Raw genomic sequence first — 25,952 nt, 5'->3', positions numbered from 1 at the left:
TTGTTTTTGTACCAGGGATTGAACCCAGGGGTGCTTAACTACGAGCCACATCCCCAGCCCTTTTTATCTTTTATTTTGAGACAGATTAGGGCCTAAGTTGATTGGGGCCTTGTTAAATTTCTGAGGCTGATTTTGAACTTGTGATCCTCCTACCATAGCTTCTGGAGTTGCTGAGATTACAGGTGTGTCCAGCTGCACCCAGTATAAATTCATACGTGATCCTGAATTACATACCCTAAATACCAACTATAGAGGGACAGCGTCTTTTTTTTTCTCAATAGAAACATTTTATATTGATAAATGTTTGAAGTAATGGATGTTAAGTACCCTGATTTGATCACTACACATTGTGTGCATGTGTCAAAATATCACACTGCACTCCATAAATATCTACAGTTATCTTGTATCAATTAAAAACAAAATGTTTTAGCTAGGCTTGTGATGCACATCTGTAATTCTGATGACTTTGGAGGTTGAGGTTGAGGCGGAAGGATCGCAAATTAGAGGCCAGACTGAGCAATTAGGAAGACCCTGTTTCAAAATTTTGTTAAAGAAAGCACTGGGGATGCAGCTTGATGTTAAGAGTGCCCATAGCTTCAATCCCTAGTACTGAAATAGATAAATGTAATTAAACAAAATTGAAATGTTTTAGAATTAGAATATATTCTGGATTTTTCACGAACTCTTCCTGAATGCCTGTTGATTGAATGAACACAGGTTATGTGAGCATATGCAAGCTATTTCCACAGTACTGAATGTATTGGACTAAATTTAGACCAAAGGCTGCCAGAAATTTGTACTTAAACTGTCACCTTTATATTATGGCAACCTTCTTTGTAGGAGGACATTGACCTTTGGTGATTGCTATAGTGAGTACATTGTTACTTGCAGATTTTTTTTTTTTTTAAATAAAGAACCTGCAATCTCTCTCTACCTCTGTGCATTTGTCCTACTTTCTAATGGTAGAAAACTTCTCTACCATCAGAAATCACTCAGAAGAGATTATACTGTGGGTCCCATCAGGCTATTTCTCTGCTTTTTTACTAAAGTGATTGTTTTCTGTGCTCAGGACATTTCTGGTAGGAGTCTTACACCTCATTTACTAATTAAAAAAAATAATCATATTGCCTTTGTAAAAATAACAAAAGAAGCATAGGGCAAGGGCTGGGGTTGTAGTTCAGTGGTAGAAAGCTTGCCTAGCATGTGTGAGGGACACTGGGTTCGATTCTCAGCACTGCATATAAATAAAATAAAGCGTTGCTAAAATATACATACACAATCCTTGTTTTGCAATGAATTAACATTTTGATGCATATCCTTTCTAAATTGTTTTCTTCAGATGAAGTTTATATTATGCATTCTATATTTATATTGTACATTCTACCTTTTTATTTTGTAGCAAGGATCTCTGTTTGAATTTTATTTATGTAATATTTTAACAGTTATATAACAATTCAATTTTTAACCATTTCTCTTTTGGATATTTGGTCCTTTACAATATTCTACTATTATATATGATCATACAATATGGATTCTTATTACTTTCTTTGAATAAATTTATAGAGGAAGAATTGCTAAGTTTTACAGTGAATTGCAGGACTGTTGTGAATTCTTCCATCCTGAGTTGTTGTAAACATTGTACACTTTTATTTTCAACTAATGGTTTGAGAGCCTTGTAAAAGAAAGACAGTTTTGTTTTGGCTTAATTTGGCTTCAGGCTTATGTAGCAGGGATATGGGTTAGTTTCATCTGAGGAGATTCTTTACCCTTCTCATGTTCATAGATGTGTCTATATGAGTTGGCATAGCATTGTAACTTTAGTGTTTTTACTCTTAAGCATTTCATATGCCCTTCATTCTATATTGTATATGGGTAAGCCTGTAGAGCTCAAGACTGCAACTTTTAAATTCTAAATTCTTTTGGAATTGTTTTTTTTCAGGTCATAAAGCAGAAAGTCGAAAACATGAAAGTAGACAGGACTAAACTGAAAAAGACACCTACTGAGGCTGTAAGTATCCAGATGTTTGCTTTGCCAGTTTTCTTCATTTTAGAAAAAAAAAAAACTTTGTGATCAGTTCACCCATGTTGATCTTCTAAAAATGTCTTTGCTCATACAAACTATAATAGCAACTTTTGGGGTGCTGGGGGGAATAAAGAGCCCATTGTAGAGCAGTTTCCTAGCATATATCACACCCTGGGTTTGAGTCCCATCACAACAACAATAAAGAAAAAGAAAAAAAAACAGTAATTTGTTTTTGAAACAGATTTCATTTGGAACTTTTGTTGGTTAAAAAAAAAATGGCCAAGTGACCATGGAATGTGACCAGTGGCATAGTACTTTGTAACTGTGTGTTCTTACATAGGCTTTCAAGCTGTTATACCTATGCACTGAAAGGCAGTGTAGTACAATGGAAAAAACAGATATAGATTCAATTTCTGACTATAGCTGTTGGACCATTCTTGGTTTTGTTTTTTACAAAATGATAGTGACAATACATACTAATTTTCTTCTGAGGTCAGTGGTATTTTTCCCATTTTTTATTGATTGTTCTTAGTTATATATGATTGTAGAATCCATTTTGATAAAATTATACAAGCAAGGAATATATCTTATTCTAATTAGGACTTGAGGCCAGTGTTTTATTTTTATTTTTAAAATATTTTTCTAGTTGTTCATGGACATTTATTCATTTATATGTGTTGCTGAGAATTGAGCCCAGTGCCTCACACATAGTAGACAAGCATTCTACCACTGAGCCATGACCCCAGCCCGAGGCCATCATTTTCACTTTCTTTTTATTACTGATTTTTTTAAAAAATACCTTTTTAGTTGTCAGTGGTCCTTTATTTTATTTTGTAGTTGTTGATGGACCTTTATTGTATTCATTTATTTATACGTGGTACTGAAAATTGAACCGAGTGCCTCACATGCTAGGCAAGTACTCTGCCACTGAGCCACAACCCCAGCCCCAATGTTGATTTGTTTTTGAGGGGTGTGACTGGTGATTGAACCCAGGGATGCTTTACCACTGAGCTAAAGCCCCAGCCCTTTTTGGTTTTTATTTTGACACATGGTTTTGCCAGATTGCTTAGGATCTCACTAAGTTGCTGAGATTGACCTTGTGCTGTGGGCTTCTCCTGTCTCAGCCTCCCAAGTTCCTGGAATTGCAGGTGTGTGCCACTTCACCTGTATTATTACTGATTCTTTTTGTTTGTTTCTTTTTGGTACCAAGGACTGATCTCAGTGGCGCATAACCACTGAGCCACATCCCCAGATCTTATTTTTTATTTTGAAACAGGGTCTCATGAAGTTGTCTAGGGCCTCCCTAAGTTGTTTTAAATGTGTAATCCTCCTGCCTCAGCCTCCCTGGTGCTGGGATTACAGGCATGCACCACTATTCCCAGCTTATTACTGATTCTTCATCATACAATTCAGTTCAACCTGTGTATTGGGTATTTATGTCAGTTGATTCTAGGTTAAGAGTAGAAATTCCAGCTTTAGTTCAGTGTTCCATCAGTTATCTACAACCACATTGTGAGGTTAAAGAAGGGTTTTTGAAAATTCTCACATACACCCTATTTCCCATTACAATTATCACAAGCTTTGGAATCAGATCTGGGTTTTAATCTTACCAGGCTTCTGTTGCCTCATATCCATAGCTACAAAATAGGATTGGTAATTCCTCCCTCTTTGATTTGAGACAGTTTCTTAGTCTAGTATCTGGCATACAATAAATGAGATCATTTTCTAAAATACAGGCCACTTGGGTGTTTTTAAGAAGTCTAACCTCTGTCAAGTATCACTGAAAACATTTTGCTATATTTCTTACAGTCTTAAAAAAATCTGCTTTTACACTCACAGTCATTCTGCCCTTTTCACTTGGCAGTTGTGTTAAGGAGGATGATAAATACTCTCTTCTCATCCTTGCCAGTATTATGAATTGTCTTTTAAAATTTTTGTAAATTTACTAGGTGGGGGAAAAAGGATTTAATTTTTTCTAACTTGGATTGCTTCAATACCTATTTTTAAATTTACCATCTTGTTCCTTTCATTTCATATTTGAAATTAGAATACCGGTGCTTATTACTCAATGCTTTATATATATGGGGGGAGGGGGGATTCATTTTCACATCTGTTGCTGATATTTTTCATTAACTTTTGATTGGGTTTTCATGTTTTGGCATCTAGAAGTTTTGACAGCTGTGTACTAAAATATCTTTGGAACCTGAAGAGCAAGAAGAAAATTCTCAGGCAATGAAAATTAAAAAATAAAGACAGTGGCATCAGCTTTAGAATTCACTAATAAGAGACTTAGTGTGTATGAAGACTTATATGGTAGTATAGGGATTATATATGGGGAGCGATGGTATTAGTCATTGTATGGCTGTGTATCATGAGGATTATTGCACCGCAGTAAATTCTACATAAATCAAAAGTCAGATATTTTTTAAAGAAAAAAGTTAAAGGAGAAGAAGAAAATATTGGTGAATGTTTACCTGGCCTTAGGGTGGGGATTGCCTTTTCAAAAATTAAAGGAAATGGAAAAAAACATAATGGAAATGAAAAATAACTTTGGATAAAAGACAAATGACCCATAACCATTGTAACAAGTACGAGGCAATATCTTATATCTGTTGGACATTTATATGTCCTCCCTGGATAAGTATCTATTCAAGTCCTTTGTGGTTTCTTTTTTTTTAGTTATTGCTTTGACTTCTTATATTTGTTTGTTTGTTTTTTGGTACTGGGCATTGAACCCTCTGGGGTTCTTAACCACTAAACTACAATCCAATCCTTTTTTCATTTTTTCTTTTGAGCCAGGCTCTTGCTAGTTGCTAAGGACCTTGAAATTTTCATCCTCCTGCCTCAGTCCCTAAGTTTCTGGAATAGGCATGCACCACTGCTCCTGGCAGCCTTTTCCCATTTAAAAAAAAAATTGGGTTATTTGAGGTATTTTTTTTTTGTTATTGAGTATGGGAATTTTTTTTAATTAACTCCTGGTATTATGAAAAGTGAAATAAGTCCATCACAAAGAGAGAGTCTCAAATAGTAAGAAGTATGGATTTAGGCAACAGGGAAGTGGGGAATTAGGGAGGAGTTGTTCAATGGATTTAAATTGACAGTTATGCAAGATGAGTAAATTCCAGATCTTTGCTGCAGAATATAGTGCCTATGATTAACAGCAAGATATTTTGTACTTAGAATTTTGTCAAGAGGCTAATAAATGTGATGATAAGTGTTCTTATCGCACTCAGAGAAACTTGGCTATTACCTGGATTGTTGTCATGGTGACATGAGTGGATACATACATCTAAACTCACCAAATGTATATGTTAATTATATGCTGTTTTTATATGCCACTTATATCTCAGTAGAGCTCATGTGGCTGGAGGAGGGCACATGATAAGCTGGAGAAAATACTTATAACCCCATGTTTAGTAACTGAGTCAGTAGGAGAAATGAATATCCCAATGACAAAATGGGCATGAGACATTTCAAATAACAACAACAAAACAAAGCCAGTAAAAGTAGAATTCTCAAGTCACTGTACTTTTTAGGCTTTAGTTGCCCATTTTTTTCAAGTTGCATATGAGGGCCCAATTTCTCTTACTGTGGCCAATACTTGGTATTATTTTTTAGAAAAGTTTTTAATTGATCACTTTGTATATTGGCAACAATGAAGATAATTTTACTCTAGGTTTGATATTTATTGGCATAAGTCAATATAAACTCTGGTATGCAGCTATTGAACTAGCAAATGTTATTCTCATTACCATAAATAAGAAAATCACACTTCCTTGGATTTGGGGAGGCGGTACCAGGGATTGAACCCAGTGGTGCTTGTCCAGTGAGCCACACCCCCAGCCCTTTTAAAAAATATTTTATTTAGAGACATGGTTTCACTGTGTTGATTTAGAATCTCGTTGAGTTGCTGAGGCTGGTTTGAACTCAAAATCCTCCTGCCTCGGCCTCCCAAGCCATGGGGATTACGTGCATGCACCATGTTACCCGACTTGTTTGCATTTGTATAGCATGGATAAGATGGTAAATATGCTGTTGTGCTAACTGGATGTTGTGAACAGAAAAAACAGGTACTTTAGATGCTCAGACCTGTGCTAGAATCAGAGATGAACCCTGTGAAAACTTGAGGGCCTGCCACATTGTAAGATTCTTGGGGTATGGGGAATGTTGCAATGTCTCTTCAAAAATGAGTGACAAGTTGCTGCACACACCACAAAGAAAGAAATAGCATTTGGGGTGGCTCTTTGGATTTGGAGCCAACATTTTGGGCCTGTTGTTTTGGTCTACTTTCTTGATAATTTAGTGGACAATGCTGAAATGTTAGTGAAATCTGGAACTAAAAAAAAATTTCTGCCCAGAGGTCCAGGCTATGATGCAAGGTACCCTGCCAGTTGTATATTAAGACCAAGTAGACCCATATGCCTGACTTAAGTGTTAGCCAAAGATGCTATATAGTGCCTTTGGCAAGGCTCATTGCCAGAATCACAGCTAAGACCCCTTAAGTGTTGGCCATACTATTTTCTGCCAATATCTGTTTTACACTTAAAAGTAGTTTCTGGCTTATTACAGGGCCTTATTAAAAACAGTGCTTGATTATGGGACACACCAATAATAATGCATCATGAAAAAGGTATAATCTAACTTACATAATCATAAAAATGGATTTGCATAGCTGCATTCCATTAGAAAGGAAGCAGTATATTTGATACTGGGCCGAAGTAAATCCAGAAGGCACAAAGAAACTCATGAGCAGATGGTTCACATTTCTCATGGTATATGTCTCTGCTTCTTTGCCTCTTCCCCAGCTTGTAGGAAAAGGTGTAGGCCTGGCTTTTGGAAGAATTTTGTCATACATTTTATATACATTTAATCGTCACAAAAAATTAAGATAAATCTTAATGTTTTCTTTAGGGGGAGGAAAGGTTGGGGGCTTGACTTAAAGAAAACTATCATTTTTAAAGTCCCTTTTATATTCCACATTCTGTTTTAGATGCCAAAATTACATTTACTTTAGTTTAAATTTCACCAGTACATTGCTACATGTGTAAGTGGTATTATTTCACTTTGTAAAAAAGGATGCTGAGATTCAAAGAGGGAGTTTACCAACTTCCTAATTCCAAAGCCCATGATTTTTGCAATAGTAAGCTGCCTTTCACCATTTAAGCTCTTTATTATATGAGATAAGTACTTTATTTATATGGCAGATACTTGAACTTTGTCTCTAAGGTAGCTAGTAAATCTGTTTTCCTGATAAGAACACTGGCTGAGAGGTTGGACTTGCTCATGATCAAACAGCACAGTAAACATATAATGAAAAACTGAACCCAAATTTGTTTGGTTTCAAATGTGGGCATGTTCCCAGGACATCATATTGCCTTTAAGAGTTAAAGAACAAATGTAATCAATTCTCTCAGCTGCCATTCATTAGTGGAATGCTTCTCTCTGACAGCCCCTATCTCATTTCTCCTTTCCATTTTTGGGAACTTTACTTTAAACTCTCAATCCCCTCCTTCTTACCTGGCAATCCCATTCATCAATACAAGAGAACAGGAATGTATGTAAATGGGAATCCCAAGTAAGAATAGAGTCTTAGTTTTTACAAAATTCTGAAGCTCTTTGCCTTTACAAAATTCTTAAACTCTGCTCTCCAACTGTTGGGAGATTTAATGTTGCATAAAAATATAGTCCATGACATTCTTCTCCATTAACTCAGGCTTTTCATTGTTTCAGTTTCAACATATCTCACCAGGCACACTGTTTCAGACCATGGTCCAGATTCATTAATTTTGTTTATTGTAGATGTTTAGCTTATCTCCTTTTGTCTGTTGTCTGTATCCTTCAAGCTAGTTTGTCTACATCTATAGGTTTATCCATTTTTTTAAGTGCATAGATAGATGGGTTATTGGGGAAAACAGTATTTCTTCATAAAGGAAAGTAGTGTTTCTTTACAAGGTTTCCATTTTAACCAAGTGATCATCTGGCAGATCTCCAGTTTTATATAAGCAAAAGTTAACTGTGTGGCTTCAAGGGTTACTTTTCCCTATTTTCCCTTATGTCTTCCTCATTCCAAAGTACCTTTTGTGAATTCTTTCTTGTTTTTCTCAGCCTGCAGACTGCAGAGCCTTAATAGACAAACTCAAAGTTTGTAATGATGAGCAACTTCTCTTGGAACTACAGCAAATCAAAACATGGAACATTGGAAAGGTATGTGATTTATGCTCCCAAAATACAGGACTCACTGTACTGATAAATCATTTTTGTGTGTACTATGTAAAGAGAAATGACAATGGCATAGTCCGATTCAGTACTTAATAAGTAGTGTCTAGCAAGCATAGCTCTAGACCAGTGGCTTTTATCCTGAATTGTTGCCAAGAAAATTCTGTAGCAGAAAATGAGGAATGCTTGTGCATCATATAAAGAGTTTGAGAGTCCTTTGATTTTTACTTGAAGATTAAAGGAATATTCTCTTTTTTCAATAATTTTTATATGTTGATGGACCTTTTATTTTATTCATTTATTTATATGCGGTACTGAGAATCAAACCCAGTGCTTCATGCATGCTAGGCAAGTGCTCTATCACTGAACCACAACCCCATCCCCAGGAATATTCTTTAGACGACTCCAAAAATGAACTTTGGATAAAATGGGTTCAGAATGTAGATAGTCAGGATTCTTCCTTTGAATATCTGTCTTTAGGGATTTGGTGGTGTTTACTGCTGGTAGTATATTATTTTGATGGGTGTGTAACAAGGAACTTGGGCCATTTTCTCTCGGAGTATGATATTCTCATAGATGGGAAGTGAACTTGTCTAGGCATCATGCTTAGCAGTTTCTTGTAACAAAGCAGCCATGCAGTGCTTTTCTCTTATTCTTAAATACTCTTTTCTCCTCTCTCTACAGTGCGAGTTATATCACTGGGTGGACCTGTTGGACCGCTTTGATGGAATTCTTGCAGATGCTGGACAAACAGTGGAAAATATGTCATGGATGCTTGTATGTGATAGGCCAGAAAGAGAGCAGCTAAAAATGCTGCTCTTGGCTGTGTTGAACTTCACAGCCTTGCTTATTGAGTACAGCTTTTCCCGGCATCTGTACAGTTCCATAGAGGTAGGAAAGGTTCAAGTCTGTGTAATATGTTCTTAACTAGAATTGTGTATATCCATAGGAATTGCGATTTTCCCCTGATGCTCACTTCTTTCCTTTTAATTATGGAGCTCTGGGTTTTTTTTTCATTATTAAAGATAATGGTAAGAGCTGAGGGTGTAACTCAATGGTAGTGTACTACCTAGATTCAATCCCCAGCATTGCCCCCCCTCCCAAAAAAAAAGAGAGAGAGAGAATGGTATGATGTTTCATTGGTATAGCTATCACCCCTCTTAGGATTGATTGAAAGATTTTGTAATGTTGCCTTCACCCCACCTTTTCAAGACTCAAGAAACGAGTGAAAAATGTAGTACACGTATTGAAGTATTCAAGGGAATTTGCAGAAATTGATCTTTGTTCCAATTTATTAGAAAAGCACCAGATTACTTTTAAACTATTAGAAATAATTGAATTTTATTAATTTGTTAATGTATTTACTATTCTTTTAGGTTATAACTTCATACTGCTTTCTGATTATTTCTCCATTCTTCCATGTTCTCCTCCAAATATATACAGTCCTCCCTTAGTACCTAGGAGGGGATTAGTTCCAGGAGCTCCTGCATATACCAAAATCTGCTGTCTCTCAGGTTCCTTATATAAACAGTTATTACACTGTATTGTTAGGGAATACTGACAAGGAAAAAGGTGTGCATGTTTGGTAGAGATGCATTTTTTAAAAATATTTTTTTAGTTGTAGATGGACACACAATATTTTTTTTTAATGTGGTGCTGAGGATCGAACCCAATGCCTCACACATGCGAGGCAAGTACTTTACCATTGAGCTACAGTCCTAGCCCTAGAGATGCATTTTTAAAAAATATTTCTAATCTGTGGTAGATTTGATCAGTGGATGCAGGACCCAGAGCTATGTATGAAATGCATATTCATAGCATCCTTTATCTCCTTGAAGTAGGCAAAGAAATCAGTGGAATTTTGATTTGGTCAAAAATCACTATATAAGAAGAAATTGTTTCACTGTAGCTCAACGTTGGACTTTTCATCTCTATTAGTTAGGTACCCCATTATTTTTTAGGTGTGTTAATTTTTCCAAAGAATCAGAATCAGTAAATAAACAGAAAGAAAATAGCTTAGGAAAAGTTTTAGGATAAGTAAACAATAGCAAGAACACAGGTCTAAGGAGTGGATAAGCAATTTGTTGAAGATGAAATAGGTATGATACACAAGGAAGACCATGGTCTTCAGGGAAATCAGCAAATCAAAATACCTTGATTCATTTCTAGCTAAATTACATGCTGGCTTTATATCTGACCAAATTCTTCAATATAATGATAAAATTTAATGTGTTTAAAAAGCAAAATAGTTACTCGGGTTACTTTTAAGCATACACTGTAACTTAATAGTCTTATTTTACATAATTACCACTAGGTGTTGATATCTTTTGCTTCTATTTGAAGGACACTATGTTTTAATACTTGTCATAAATCTAGTAGGAGTATAGAATTATCATAATACTTTCAGTCCAGTTGGAAACTTAATGTTCTTGAATTCCACATGTGTATTATATCACATTTGTCTCTTTTGTAATCTCTTCCTTTCTATAGGGACCTCTGTGCAATTTTGAATTGCTATTTACAGATTTTACTTTTCTTGTACTTTCTGTCCAGCTGCTAAATTGTAAACTCCTTGTGGACAAGGTTGGATGATGTAGGTTCTCAAATATTTATAATTTGTATTGTGAGCAAACTTCTTGATTGCTTTGTGAATGTTGACAATTAACATTACATTAGCATTTTAAGTTTGGCATTTTAAGTTTTCAGGGTTGTGTGTGCCTGATTCCTTGAACTTTGCCCTGTTTTCTCCCTATAGCATTTGACAACTTTGTTGGCTTCTTCTGATATGCAAGTTGTGCTGGCAGTCCTTAACCTTCTATATGTATTTAGCAAAAGATCAAACTATATCACACGTCTTGGATCTGACAAGAGGACCCCACTGCTAACACGGTTGCAACATTTGGCAGAGGTGAGTTTGGGTGAAGAGTGGAAGAACACAAAAATTAGAACATATAGTCCTTTCAATAGGTGCTTCATGTAATATCAAAGTGGATCAGAATTCTCTGTGTTAACTTTCTTAGCTTAATTGAGCAGATCTATCTGGGGCAATAGCTAAATCCCTCCCACCCCACTCCATCCCCCAAAAAGTTAAGTGTTCTCAGTTATTAAGTAGTAATTTTGTGGAATACACTTGTAATACCAATGGCTCTGGAGACTGAGGCAGGAGGATTGCAAGTTAAAAGCCAGCCTCAGCAAAAGTGAGGTGCTAAGCAACTCAGTGAGACCCTGTCTCTAAATCAAATACAAAGACAGTGCTAGGAATGTGGCTCAATGGTCAGATGCCCCTGAGTGCATTTCCTGACACCACCCCACCCCACCCCACTCAAAAGAAGTAATTTTGAAGGATTTCGTGAATTTTTGCAGGCAAAGCAGAAATTCTTCAAATCTGGCTGCTTCAATTCTGGAAAAAGCTTTTAGAATCAGATTCTACATAACAAAGTATAAATCAAGATCTGAATTTGAGTCTTAGCCCTGCTTATTACCTCTGATACCAGTTTTCTTATGGAAAGCTTAGTAGTATATCTATCCTCAGAGTTGTTTTAGAATAAATTTGTGGTAATTAGTGCTGTGGTTAGCAGTTAGTTTATAATTGTAATCCTTGTAATTGAAGTCAAAAGCTTTTACAGGAATGTTCGATTCTTTCAAGCTTTTTTCCAATATTCCTAGAGGCTTATTGATAATTCATACTTTGGGTTTGAGAAATAGCCATTGATAGTGTCTTCAAAGAAAAATGTAAAGGCTCGTTTTTAAAAGGTAAACTTAATGGTCACCTCACAATTGACATAATTAACAACACAATTTTGGGGCTATTTTAAGATGCTATGATGACTTAAATCATTTTTGTATGATTATGAATATAACTTGTATAGCAAAAATTCTAGGACATAGGAGAGAAATTATAAATACCACACCAGTCACCTATAATACACTCCAGTATGGCCTCTTTTAAAATTTGAACATTTTTACTTAATTCATAAATAATGTATATATGGATGCACCATGTTTCCTTTTATATTTTTAAATTTTACTTAAGTTTTTAGTGGTGCTGGGGAATTGAACCCAGGGCTCCACACATGCTAGTTGAGCACTCTGTCACTGAGTTACATGCTTACCCCTATAATCAGTTTTCTTAACATATAGTACACATTTTCTCATATTTTTAAAAATGCAAGGCAGTTCAACATTTGATCTCCAAGTAACAGAAGAATCCATACCTCAATTGATGCTTCAGAATCATTTGATAAAATTCAGCACAACTCTGAGAAAGGAAGTTTTAAATTTATTTATTATTCGTTATTATTTCTTTCTTCATCTAAATTTGTATTAGAGGTTCTAACCAATAGAAGAGAAAAGAAATGAAGACTATGAGGCACTACATATAAAGGCATTATCCATCCACAACTAAAAAATAATAAAAAAAAAGATACTTTAAAAAAAAAAGAAATGAAGACTGCTTAATAGAATTTCTTCTTTAGAGGTGTTGGGGTTAAGTCTTTTGGTTCCCTGGTGAGACAATATAAAATTATGTGAATTAATAGAAATATAATGAGATAGCCAAGAAAAAGATCAATACATAGAAACAATTAACTTCTCTGTGCATTACTAGTAATGACCAATAAAGAAATGATTGGTTAAAAATACCCAACTCAGCTGGGCACGGTGGTACAAAGATCACAATTCAAAGCCAGCCCCAGCAACTTAGTGAGACTCCAAGCAACTTAGTGAGACCCTATGTCTAAATAAAAGACAAAAAGTGCTGAGAATGTGGCTCAGTGGTTAAGCATGTCTGGATTCAATTTCTACTACCCCCAAAAAATTCACAGTATGAAGTAGTATCTATGAAATAAGCTCTATTGGGTAAAAACTTATGAACGTAAGAAAAGATGATGTGTGATATATTCTTGGGGAAGGAATGTAGATCATTAAAGAATAAACCAAAAGGTAAAATTTTGAATATTATAATAAAAAATAAAGACTTCCTTTTCAGTGAAAAATGTCATTACTTAGTGCTACTTCTTGGGCACTTAGATGGGAACGTAAATCAATACCTTCTACCTTCATTGAGAAAAATGTCACTTGTACTTAATAGTGTGCTTATTGATGTGGTTAAATAACATTCTGGTACAAACTCATTTTATCATGGACTGGTAATACTTTCAAACAATTAGTTGAACACAGCTGTTCTGTGGACAAAATTAAGCAGTACTGTCAAAGACCAAAGTCAGCAGACCCATGGTAGTTTGAGAGATGTTTAACAGTATTTAAAAACGGACACAGGACTATTAACATTGTATATCTGAGGAATTCCTCCAATTCAACAAGGGTAAACGAAGGATATAGATAGGTGGTTCATATACCAGGAAATCCAGCATGTGAGTTCATGCCCAAACTCATTAATAGGGAAATAAAAATACAGCAAGATGTTTTGAAAGCATCAGATTTGAGAAAATTAGAAAACTTTATAATGGGCAGTGTTGACAGGTTTGTGAGCCTATAGGAACCCTTATGTATTTCTGATAGGAATGTAGACTGATACTTCTGGGTGTATATATCACAAATATGGTTTCTTATCATTCCATAAATGTGACATGTCAGAATATTGTGTCCTTGTTCGTGGTAGTGAGGAGTTGCAATCTATCCTAGGATCTATCATAAGTAGATTAAATATGTAAAAAGTGGTACATGGACATGATAATATGTAGCAGTTAGAAGTAGCAAACCAAATACACATAGGAACCTCAGTAGCTTTTAAAGTTCTTGGTAAACAAAAAAAAGTGTTTACTGCTCCATACTGTTTCTGAAACTTAATATGTGCACCTGAAGCAATATTATATAAAATATATAAGTTGAAAGTGTGTGTATATACATAAAATATGTAAGTTAAGTGTTGCCAGTGGCAGGGAAAAGTAATCTGAATGATCAATAATGGGCTAGATGGTTATATAAATAAGTAAAAGAAAATAAATCTAAGCAGCAATAGTTAATTTCTATTAGAGCAGTAGACCTTTGCTTTTTGTTAAGGTAATCTAAGTAGAGACATACCATTTTTTTTTTTTTTTTGCATGGAAAGATTGAATATAGTAAAAGGCCTCTGATGAAACCAGAATCAACAGGTGGTAGATTAATTATTTTAAAAATCTTGTTATAGCAGGAAATGTTTAAAAGTAATTGTTGTTTAGACTTTTTTTTAAAGTCTAAAGCACATGGCAGTTTCCGTGTAGGGCCAAAGACTTGACTTTGAGTAAGAAAGTCTGTTACCTCAAAAAAACTGATGTAACAATCTAAAGACACTTGTAAATGAACCTGAATACAGAATCCTTTAATTTTTTATGTTTTTCCCCTGAATATTTCCTCCTTAATTTGACAACTGTTTTTAAATTTAGTACCTTGTCTTTTAGTCTTTTTTTTTTTTTTCCTCTCCCAGTGCTTGGTATTTAACCCAGGCCCTGGGTCTTAATAAAATAATTCCCCTTAGTTTACATACCTTTCCCATTTAAATCATTGTTTTACAAAGTGCTAGAAATTATATAATTATAATACATAAAACAGACCTAACATGAATTGGGGGGAGACACACCTGACTTGACACCCATACAGTTAGTTAATTGGTAGGAGCAAAAGAATGCCTGCATCAGTGAATATGTTGAACAGACATCATGAAGAATGCACTTGATCTAATTGGCTAAGTGGAGATCTATTACATCAACCAGAAAGTATCTGAATCAGGTTCGTTTGCTGTTATATGATAACAGAATGTAAAGCCACCGCAATTTTAAAAGTTTGACACATGGTACAGAAATAGACAAACATTTTCAGAAGGAAATAACCTCATATTGCTTATGATAAAAATTGTGGGACAGTTGGATATTTGAGGGGAAAATGTTAGATCCTTTCTTCTACCACATAAATCCTGGAAGCATTTATTTAAAGGTAAATACTAGTTACTTTTTAACATCTTTGATAAGGAAAGCTTTCCTAAGGAATTCAAGGGAGGCAGAAACCATATTACAATTGCTGACAGATTTGATTTTGTGAAAATATAGGATTTCTTTATGATTAGGTAATTAATACAATGAGGGAATAATATGTACACAGCTCCTACAAATCAATAAAATGGATGTAATTCAGAAAAATGTATGCAAAAGCATATAAACAGTTCACAGAAGAGTATTCAGTATTTAAATTTAGTCAGTAAAACATGAAAAGATCACACTAGAAATTATTGTAAAATACACAGTGAAGTGACGTTTAACCCTTAGACTGGCAGTAATATCTCATTGGTTGTGTTTGTGGGAAACAAGTACGGTCTGTTGGTATATGAATAACCTTTTGTAAGGTTTTGTGACAGCATCTTTCATTTTAAAATGTGTACATTTTATACAGCAGTTTCATCTTAAGGAAACTGTGTTACAGATGTATTTAAATACGCACAAAAACATGCTTAAAAGATATTGTAACCTTGTTTAAAAACATTTTGAAATACCTATTTAAATTTATGTGGCGTAATCCCATGTATGACATAGAAAGATCTGACTGAAATGTTCTCTAAGCAAAAAAACTGCTAGTTGAAGATTCCTATTTATAGTTTTTGAAAGTCCAGAAATAAAACTATATATATATATATATATAGACAAAAGGAAGTACATTTGGGAAGAGGATAGTTTCACTTTTTATATTCTCAATATATTTTCTAGGTAGAATGTGTCTATTACATATTACTTTTACAGTTATGTGTAAGTATTGGTGATGGCTCTGTGCAGATATATTTTAATGACTATTATGCTCCATCATACTTTCTTTTAATAAACCATTACCTGATTTCATACTATTAATATATACTCCTTAACATTCTGAGAGTAGGAATTATCCCCATTTTACAGATGAGGAGTGTGAGAATTCCCAAGGTGATGTGAATTCCTTATAAATCTCCACAATGAGGAATTGATGAAACTGATTTGAATCCTGATTTATTTGCTTACTCGGGCCATATCCTCTCCAAGGGCTGCACCATATGTGATGTTTTTGAGATTTCAGAGTAAGCTTTACATTTAATAGAAGAGGACTCTACAGTTAATTTGTACTTCACGTAAGAGTCACAATATCACCCAACAGAATTCAGCCTGCTTTTAGAAACTGATTATCACTATTTCATATCTTTGTTACATTGAATGTTCTGAAAATTCAGAAAGTAAGGGTTAAGATGCAGAATGTACTTTTAAATGACACACACGAATATTAAAGTATGAATTTTTGTCAGTTTTAGTTTTTGTGGAAGGTAGTTCCATTTTGTTCCTTTGCATTTTGCAATACTTCAGCCTTTGACAGGTGCACTGCTTTTTGTTCTGGTTTGGCTAACAGAGAGTATAGATCAAGGTTGGTTTCTAGTCCTGGACAATTTGGAATCTTGACATGTGTAGTATATTGTTGCCTTTGGTCTAATATATTTGTGTGTTTGATGCTTTGGTGTGCTAATATAGTAAAAGAATCTTGTAGGTTTAAGGGAAGATAGTATTATCCTATGGATTTAGTAACAGTAGCTCCCATTCCTAGTACCCCTTATTAAATTTTCTTTTTCTTTCTTTTCTTTTTTAGAAAAAGGAAAAAGTTGTATTCCTTTCCGAGTGAAGGAGCAGGATCAGGGGTGTTTTTCAGAAGTGATTCAAAGACTATATTTCACATGTTTTTGTTCGAATTGAAATTCTTTTGTTATTTTGGGAGGTAGCCGTTTTTGAAATCTCTGGTGCCTTCCCCAAAGTCGAGATTACTTCATTCCTACAGTGGGTGTGTGCTCAAGGACAGATAATTGATAGGATGGGAAAGAAAGGTAATCCTGTTTCCCCTGAGATGAGGGAGAAACAGGGAGCAGGGAGAGAGGAAGAGAAAGAAACATGTCCATTTTAAAAATAAGTTGCAGTGGCAGAACAGCAAGGGCTATATTCAAAACATAAAGCACTGTTACATTTCTCCACCCCTCCTCATTAAAATTCAAAACCTTAGTGTTTCTCTAAAATGTAGAATTTCCCGAGAAGTATAATTTATGGGTGTGGGCTGCCTTTCCTATATCTTTGGATATATAATTCCAGTTCTTATAACAGTGATATTAATAGAAATCTTGGTTTATGTCTTTTCATCTTCTAGTCAGCCTCCCGAATATGAAATACTTTTTGTTATCCCTGCTTTGTGCAACAGATATGCATTCACTTGCATGTTGAGAAATAAAGACTTAATTCTGTCAGTAAATCAAGGTAATATTGGTTTCTCTAAGTATAAAATGGAAATCGTAGTATCTGCAATATTATCTTGGAAATCTCTAATATTTTGTATTACTCTGAATAGAACCGTATAATAATCAACATTACCTAGATTCATCTTGTTGACAAAGTAAGTTTTTCTTCTAATAAAAATGTGTTCAGTATTTTAAAAATGTAGAAATACACAGAAGAATATTTATAATCATGCTGTATCACTTTGGTACATTTTCTTAGCCTTTATGTATATTTCATTAAATGACTCAGGTATATATACTTTTATATCCCGGTTCATTTACTAAATGTGTTAGCATCAGTGTTATCTCCATATAAACTTTGTGTAAGTTTGTAAAAATCCATTTTTTATATTTAATACAATGGTACTATTCCATAAATTTAACAGTCGCCAACATTTGTGAATCAAGTTTGAGTTGGCCTTTTTAAGGATTTAATCTTATAACATTTAATTAGAGTGGCTTGGTTCTTTTTTAGGTACCAAGGATCAAACCCAGGAGTGTTTAACCACTGAGCCACATCCCTAGCCCATTTTAAAATATTTTATTTAGAGACAGGGTCTCACTAAGTTGCATTGGGTCTTGCTAAATTGCTGAGGCTGACTTTGAACTCTTCCTGCCTCAGCCTCCTGAGCCACTGGGATTACATTGCTTGCACTGCTGATGGATGATATTTTAACAGTTTGCTCACTGTCCAGGGGGCAATTTAGAGAGATCCTACCTCATCAAAGTAAAATTAGGGTCTACTAAGTGAGTTCAGTGTTTAAAAACATGAATCTATAAAAGCATTGACAGAAATAAAGTATAACTGCATGCTTTTATGTTGTTCAGAATGGGGAAGATCTTTTCAGGAACAAGATTAATACCATGACAGAAGAAAATTTTTTTTCTGTTACAGTATGACCCTCTTCTGTGTGTGAATATTTTAAATACTGTCAAATGATGTCAACAGTGGTTATCTCAGGTTTCTTCATATTTCTCATTATTTGGGTAATTTCTAATATTTTTCTATTATGAATAATGCTGTAGTGAATACCTTTAATGCATGAATATTTAACAATATTTTACAATAGGTGTTTTCCATTAAGTTCTTAATGAATATTGGACCTGTACTTTACACATTGTTGTCTCATTTAATTCTCAGAAGGATGCTTTAGGCATCATTTTCTCAGTTTTGAAGTAAAGATCATAGAAATCAGTCACTTGTTCCTGGTTTTGAAGATGAGCATAGCCCCCTCTTTAATCATTCCTGGTTCACTGATTCCTCCTACTTATATGCATATTTAAAATGAAAGAGAAAGCAAGAGCAGACATCTTTTTTTTTTTTTTCCTGCTCTGTCTAACAAAAGATTTGTCTGTTTTTGTTAGATCATTTAAAAGAACCAATTTATGGTTTATTTTATATTCTTTTGTATTTATCTTTGCTCTGGTGTTTATAATTTCCTTTTTTCTGCTTGTTTTTGGGTTTAATTAGTTCTTTTTCTACTTCATTGAGTTTAAGTTACTGATTTATTTCATTTTAACCCATTTATCCCATGATTTCAATTCTGTGCAAATTTCACAAAATTGACACAAGTGCATTAAAATAGTTTAGAAATCATAATCTGGAGTGTATAATCCTTTGTATATATTCTCAAATGCTTTAATTGTTCACCCATTTTTTCAACAAGAAATACTGCAAGTGATATATTTTAAAAAGTTGTACATCGTATGCCCAGTACCTTTATTTTATTTGTTTATTTTTTATGTGGTGCTGAGGATTGAACCCAGTGCCTCACACGATAGGCAACCATTCTATCACTGAGCCACAATTATAGCCTGCAAGTAGTATATTTATTCTTAAATAAAGTTTTTAAATAGGTGTCCTAGATGTGGAACAATGAGACTTAACAGGTCAATGTACATATTTTAATTTATGTCATATTGTGTTTTGTTTTCATTCATTTTAAGGAATTTTCTAATTTCCATGTTTTTTTTTCTTTGACCCATTGGTGATTAAGAATGTACTTGTACATTTCCGTTACAGATTTCTGATTTTTTTTGTTTTCTTTGGAGACGATATTTTGTGTGATTTCATTTGTTTTAAATTTGTTGAGGTTTTTTTTGTGGCCTAACATGGTCTATCTTTTAGAATGTTCCACATGTCTTGAAGATAAAGTATATTCTATTGTTGGATGAAATATTCTTTATATGTCTGCTAGGTATAGTTAATTTAGTGTTTTTTAAGTCTTCTGTTACCTTGTTTGGATTTTGTCTAGTTACTTGTGCTTGCCCTGGAAATTACAGCAAGTGTTAATTCAAATTAATACCTGTTTGCTTTTAATTGTAAATAAAGTATTAGCTATTGCATTGCTCTGGTTCACTTCATCCTTTTTATGTTGTTGTCTTCATCCAAATTACATATTTGTATATTGTGTGCCCATCAATGCAGTTGCGTGTTTATTGTTTTATGTAGTAATCTTTAAAAGCACATTTTTAAAAAAGGAGTTCTAAACCAAAAGTACATTAATACGGAGTTTTTCTATTTATCTATGTAGTTAGGTTCTCAGTTTCTTTGAGTGGATTCTTGTTCTGTCTAGTACCCTTTCATTTCAGCTTGAAGGACTAGCATTTCTTCTAGGCAGGTCTGCTTGTAGTGGCTTCTCTCACAATTTTAGAAGGATAGTTGTGTAATATATAGAATTCTTGGTTGGTAATTTTTAAAGCCCTTTGAATATGTCATCCCACTGCATTCAGGCATTCATGGTTTCTGTAGGAAAACCAGTTGTTTGTCCTTACTAAAGATCCCTTGTGCTTAATTTAATAATAAGTCACTTTTCCTTGCTGTTTTCAAGATACAGTCTTTGTCCTTAGCCTTTGTCAGTTTCATTATAATGTACTGTTCTCTAGGTTTGAACTTCCTGTAGTTCATTGAACTATTTGGATTTGTAGATTCATATATATCTTTTGTTAAACTTGGGAAAATCTCAGCTATCATTTCTTTAAATGGCATCTCTGTCCCTTTCTCTTCTTTCCTCCTAGAAACACTGATGCATACGTCGGAACTTTTGATAGTGTTCTACTAATCCATTAGATTTTTCCTTTCTATATACTTTAATCTGAAGTGATCTATTTTCATGTTCACTGTTTTTCTTCTGCCTGCCCAAATCTGCCACTGAACCTCCTTACAAATTTTTCATTTATGTCATATCAATTTTTCTCTCTCTATTGATATTCTTTGGTGAGACATCATTCTTATCATTTTCTTTAGTTTGTGTGTGTGTGTGTGTGTGTGTGTCTGTGTAATGATTTCTTTATCTGCTTGAGCATATTTTAATGTAATTTGTTTTCTGTCTTTGTCTATTGTATCCAATGTCCATATTTTTTGAATGGTTTATATTTGTTTTCTCTGTGTATAGGCCATTTCTCTTGTTTCTTTGCATGCCTTATAAATTTAAAATCATTGTGGTTCCAGATACTCCTCACCTTACCTTGGGGTTATTGCCAATGATCCTAACACAGAGCATCTATAATTTCATAAAGTATGTGTTATGTATTGCCACTGAATTAAGCTATAGTAGCTTAGTGATCATCTAGTGATTTTGCTTTAAACACCTAGAACTAAAAAATAAATTAAAATCTTCTGGTCTCTGTAGTGAGCTCTGTGTGATTGTTGGGCATGCTTTTGCCAGAAAAGCTTATAGCCCTGGGATAGCCTTACTTGCATAGAGCCTGTCAGTCAGTCACAGGTGGGAGCTCAGGGACTTTCTGGGGTCTTTGCCAAGAATGTGCTAGGCCTGTCATGAAACCTTTTAGGTTCCCAGTAATGTGTGAAACTTTCCAAAACCTTCATTCCACTAAGCATCTCATACTTCAGCCTTTCTTCCCAAGCCTTTTCAGTTTGTTTGCTTGAACTGTATGTCTTAATGTTTTCAGCAAGTTCCTTCCCTTTTCCCCACCTGTAAGAGAGTTCCATATTAGGCTAAATAATGGCAAGCCCTTTGAGCTTGTTCTTCCAGAGTATACCAGACCAGCCAAAACGACCACAATTATTTGAGAGTTTCATTTTGCTTACTACAGGAATATGTCCTTTTCTCTAAGGCTGCTGTGAGCTGGGGTGTGTGGGTTAATTATCATAAAGCTCTCATACTGAGATTCAGCTGTTTTTGTTTTATTTAATAAGGCATTTCCTGGTTGCCCTAAACTTGATGAGTTTCCAGAGTTGTGATAAAGTTGATGGCAAAAGTTTTTGCCAGTATATTCACTAGTTTTGTGAAGGGATGAATGGTTCCTTGGGAGTCCCCTGCTCTGCCATTTTCACTGTCATCACTCCCCCAGAACAGTCTATTGTTAACCAGCTGGGAGATAGGAATTTCCCTGTGTTTAGACAGGCTTTCTAACCAGGGTTTCCACTAGAGAAGAAAGCCCTAATGTTGTAATGTATCCATTGTAGGTAACAAAATGTCTTCTGTGCTTGAAAGTGGTACTAGTGGTATACCATCCTTTGGATAATTAATGAGATAGTCACCATTTTTCTGTTTATTTGTTTCATATATGATACCTGAAGCAAGAAAGGCTACCAGTAGTATAAAAAAGCTTATTTCTCAGTGGATAAGCAGATTGTTTTGACCCCTATCCCCCAGATTTAGAATAGTATTCTATAATGGAGACCTCTGTGAATGGCGGCTTCAGGACTTAACACCATTTATTTTAAAGATTTCATTGAGAAGTGATGATATGGTAATAGCATTTCATAATGAGGACACATTTAGATGTAGAGAGGATATACACCATATTAGGATGCAGTGATATCCCAGGTGATTGACCCACACTGGGTTCAAGTGAACATATTAAAGACATGGATTTAAGGAGCAATTTTGCTTAAACCATGGCAGGTATGAGTTACCTACAGAAGTAAGGGAAGCATGGAAGTGATTTACTTATATATTTGTAGCTATGATGACTGGAAAATATTTAGGCTTAAAATACAATAATAAATATAAATGCTAAAATGATATTTCAAAGGCCATTGAAGATGTAGTCTGGTTAGATTATATGGCTGGATTTTGGATTTGTAAGAAATTGAGCCATTCTCCTTAATACTTCAGGGTCTTGTTGGTGAGCTTTTAGACTTTGGTGACAAAGTACAACAATAAACAATGCAGAATCTTCTGCCAATTCAGCTCACTTCAAAAAGAGAGGTCCTAGAAATTGAGTGATTTCACTCTGGTGAGGAAGGTGATCAAGGCAGTGTGTAAATGTAGGCCTGTTGGGATATTACTGAACTGTCAGCAGGCATGGGTAGAGGCATGTGGAATGCAATGGCTCGCTGTTGCTGCTTGCATTCTTACCAGGAGCAGCCTCATAGAACTGTGAAATTGATCTCACTGAAGGAATCTCCTTTAGATAGACCATCTTGCTTTGAATTCTAAGTTCTTGCTTTTATATTGTTCCCTCTTTGTGTTTGACCTTTCACATTTGATGTCTTCTCAATAGAATGCTGCAAAGAACTGCGTACTCTTAAATATTTTGTACATATAAGCACGTAAGACCACATGCATTGTCTTTACACTGTCTTTTTCCTTTTCCAAGAGCTGGGGTGGAAAAGAGAATGGATTTGGACTTGCAGAATGTTGCAGAGACTTGCATATGATGGTAAGTAACCTTCTAGGATGTGGGTGTCTTGGCAGATCTGTGGTCTTTCTACACCTTACTCTACTTGATATCAGGACTTAAGGAACCTGCAATCAGTTGAGATATAGCAGACCAGGAAGGAGTCTAATAATGCTTGGACTCTCAGTGTGCTGATAGTAGATAAAGAATCTCAGATACAGCTCTGTATGCCCATACCTATTTCTTGAGTGGGAAGTTTCATTTGTTGAATTAGTTTGAAAGTGATTTTTAAAACACTGAAAGTACAGTTGCTTGAATTGTCACACTGGAACTATCAGAGCTCTGGGCAGTATTTAGGAAGGGCTATTTGGAAAGCAATTCTACTTTTAGGATTATTGAGAATTTAATACTGTCCTTTATGCATTCATGTTTACCCATCTATCTTTCACCCATGCTCAGGTTGTGTGTGCAGGGCATCCTCCCCTCTGTTTAGACATGTTATTGTGGACTCACAGACACAGTTGGATTTTCGATAACAGTTCTGTGCCTAGTGTATATTGACAGTTGTCATTTTTTTTGTTTTTAATTTTTATAGCTGTTGATACACCTTTATTTTGTTCGTTTATTTATATGCAGTCCTGAGAATTGAACCCAGTGTCGCACATGCTAGGCAAGTGCTCTACCATTGAGCCACAACCCCAGCTCAACAGTTGTCATGTTTTACAGAAATGAATGTGGTGAAATGAAGCAAATTATTATACCAAGCCTCCCCAACTTCCAGAATAAGGGTTCCTTTTCTGGTCACAGAAACCCAAAAATTAGAGCAGATTAGTTTCCCACATTATCTGGTATACTTTCTTTAGTATTTTGTGAATGGATATTAGTAATACAGGAGATGAATGTTGTCTGAGTTTGGAATTTTAATTTTGAGAAGATAATTTTTCATTTTTAAAGTTTAGAGGATTAATTCTGAATCTCCTTATGCATATTTGAAATTATTCTTTGCCACTTAGGCAAAACACTGGTATACTATAGTAGGCTTGCACGATGTGTGTTACCCGTTTTAATTTTAGCTTATGTTGGGAAATTATACCTTCTGTGTTGGAGATGTAGCTCAGTTGGTAGAGCACATGCCTAACATCTTTGGGACCCTGGGTTCTACCCCATCACTGCAAGAGGGAAAAAAAAAAAAGGAATTGTACATCCTTTTATTTATTTAGATTTGACATGTCATGAAATTTTGAAAAGCATAATGTGTACTTTCAGTGAATGTAATGCATGACATGTTTAAAAATTCAGAGTATAAAGGGGTATGCAAGTGGTTACCTCATCTTCAGAGGCAACTATTCTTAGTGGTTTCTTTCAAGGAGACACCTTAATGGGCATGCTATTTTGATACCAATTTTGTTAGTCATGTTGTTTTTCTAGAATTAAAGAGGATGTATTGTCGTGGTTTCTTTGTATGTACCTTTGCAGAAAAATACATGTCGTGAGATGTGTAGAATAGTACAGAAAGAATAATTAGTATTATGAAGAAATACTTCAAATAAGTTATTTCAGAAGGTTTCCGTGTCATTTTGCATTCATTAGATGACATTGGTATTTCTTCCTCCAACCCTTCTTACTCATTATTGCTTGGATTTGCTCTTCTGCCTGTGCCACCCTGGAAAGTAACTGCAATATAAATTGATCTCCTGAAAAAAAGGGCTACTGGTATTTACAAGTAAAAAATATAGGTGATTTTTGGAGCTTTGGGCTCCAGACTCCTGATTCTGTTTTGGACAAGTCTCATTTGAGCCCTGGTATAAGACAAGGAGTTAAAGGCACTGTAGGTGCTAAATATGCTGCTCATTCTTCTGCCAAAATGAGTTGGGACACATGGCTAGAGTTTGAGGGAGAGTTGGGAGTCTTGATCAGTTGAAGCTCAGTATCTTATTCTTTGATGTTCTTTTATGCACAGAAATACCCACCCAGTGCAACTACACTACACTTTGAATTTTATGCAGACCCTGGGGCCGAGGTCAAAATCGAGAAAAGGGTGAGTCTCATTCAGACTTGTTCTGATACAGTCTGCAATCTACCATAATTCAGTTTGACTTTTCTAGATCATCTCCTTTTTAAATAAGAAAATGTGTTGAGTTGCATTGTTGCCCTCCCAATCTAAGTATATCTAGCAGCTTCTTTAGGAGTAAGTAATTACGTACTTATAGAGCTCTGCTCTGATAGAATTGGGTCTTAACTTACATAGTGGCTATAATTTATTTGGTCATAATTCATATGACCAAAAGATAGGACTCCTATATAGGATATTGCTGTGTCTTGTGTTTTTCTTACAGCCCCAATAGAGAGTAATGATAGTTCAGGTTTCTCTACTTAAGCCAATCCGCAAGAAGTCTCTCTATTATGTTACACATAGGATGCTCTTCTACCTATAATATTTAATAAATAGTCTTTCTACATTAATGTTGCCTTGTAAACAACTCAAAGTGTGTTTCATGGGTACAATCTTTGCTGTGAATACTAAAGCTGTGGAGATTAAGCCAGTTGAGGATTAATAAGGAAAGAAGAATATGAAATGTGCCTGGATTTTGGCATTATTCTTTAATATATTGGTTTTGAAGAAGCTTTCTTGTTAATATTCTATATGTAAAGTGGGTGTTTTGGAGGACTTGAAAGTTACCTTGAGTTTTTAAGAATGAATGGCTCATGAAACATGGTGGAGAGAACTAGAGTGCTTAGTGACTCCTGACGGCTCTCTTATCTTTTTAATTTCAGACAACTAGTAACACACTACATTACATTCACATAGAGCAACTTGACAAGGTAAGAAGGATCTTCAGTAGCTAGTTGTTTATTGTT

General features: G+C 34.9%; 1 protein-coding gene across 1 annotated transcript in view; it reads left to right on the top strand.

The window, feature by feature from the left end:
- Positions 1-25,952, top strand: part of Huwe1 (HECT, UBA and WWE domain containing E3 ubiquitin protein ligase 1) — a 146,043-nt gene that overhangs the window by 36,850 nt on the left and 83,241 nt on the right. Inside the window, exons 3-9 of the mRNA XM_048796695.1 lie at positions 1,940-2,008; positions 8,129-8,227; positions 8,924-9,130; positions 10,995-11,147; positions 23,073-23,135; positions 25,054-25,131; positions 25,869-25,916. Of these exons, the coding sequence (XP_048652652.1) occupies positions 1,964-2,008; positions 8,129-8,227; positions 8,924-9,130; positions 10,995-11,147; positions 23,073-23,135; positions 25,054-25,131; positions 25,869-25,916 (693 nt within the window). The 5' untranslated portion in view covers positions 1,940-1,963. The remainder of the gene's footprint in view (positions 1-1,939; positions 2,009-8,128; positions 8,228-8,923; positions 9,131-10,994; positions 11,148-23,072; positions 23,136-25,053; positions 25,132-25,868; positions 25,917-25,952) is intronic.

This window comes from Marmota marmota, unplaced genomic scaffold (genome assembly GCF_001458135.2).
Source record: "Marmota marmota marmota unplaced genomic scaffold, marMar, whole genome shotgun sequence".
NCBI lineage: Eukaryota > Metazoa > Chordata > Mammalia > Rodentia > Sciuridae > Marmota > Marmota marmota.
This window is presented reverse-complemented; position numbering and strand designations above follow the sequence as displayed.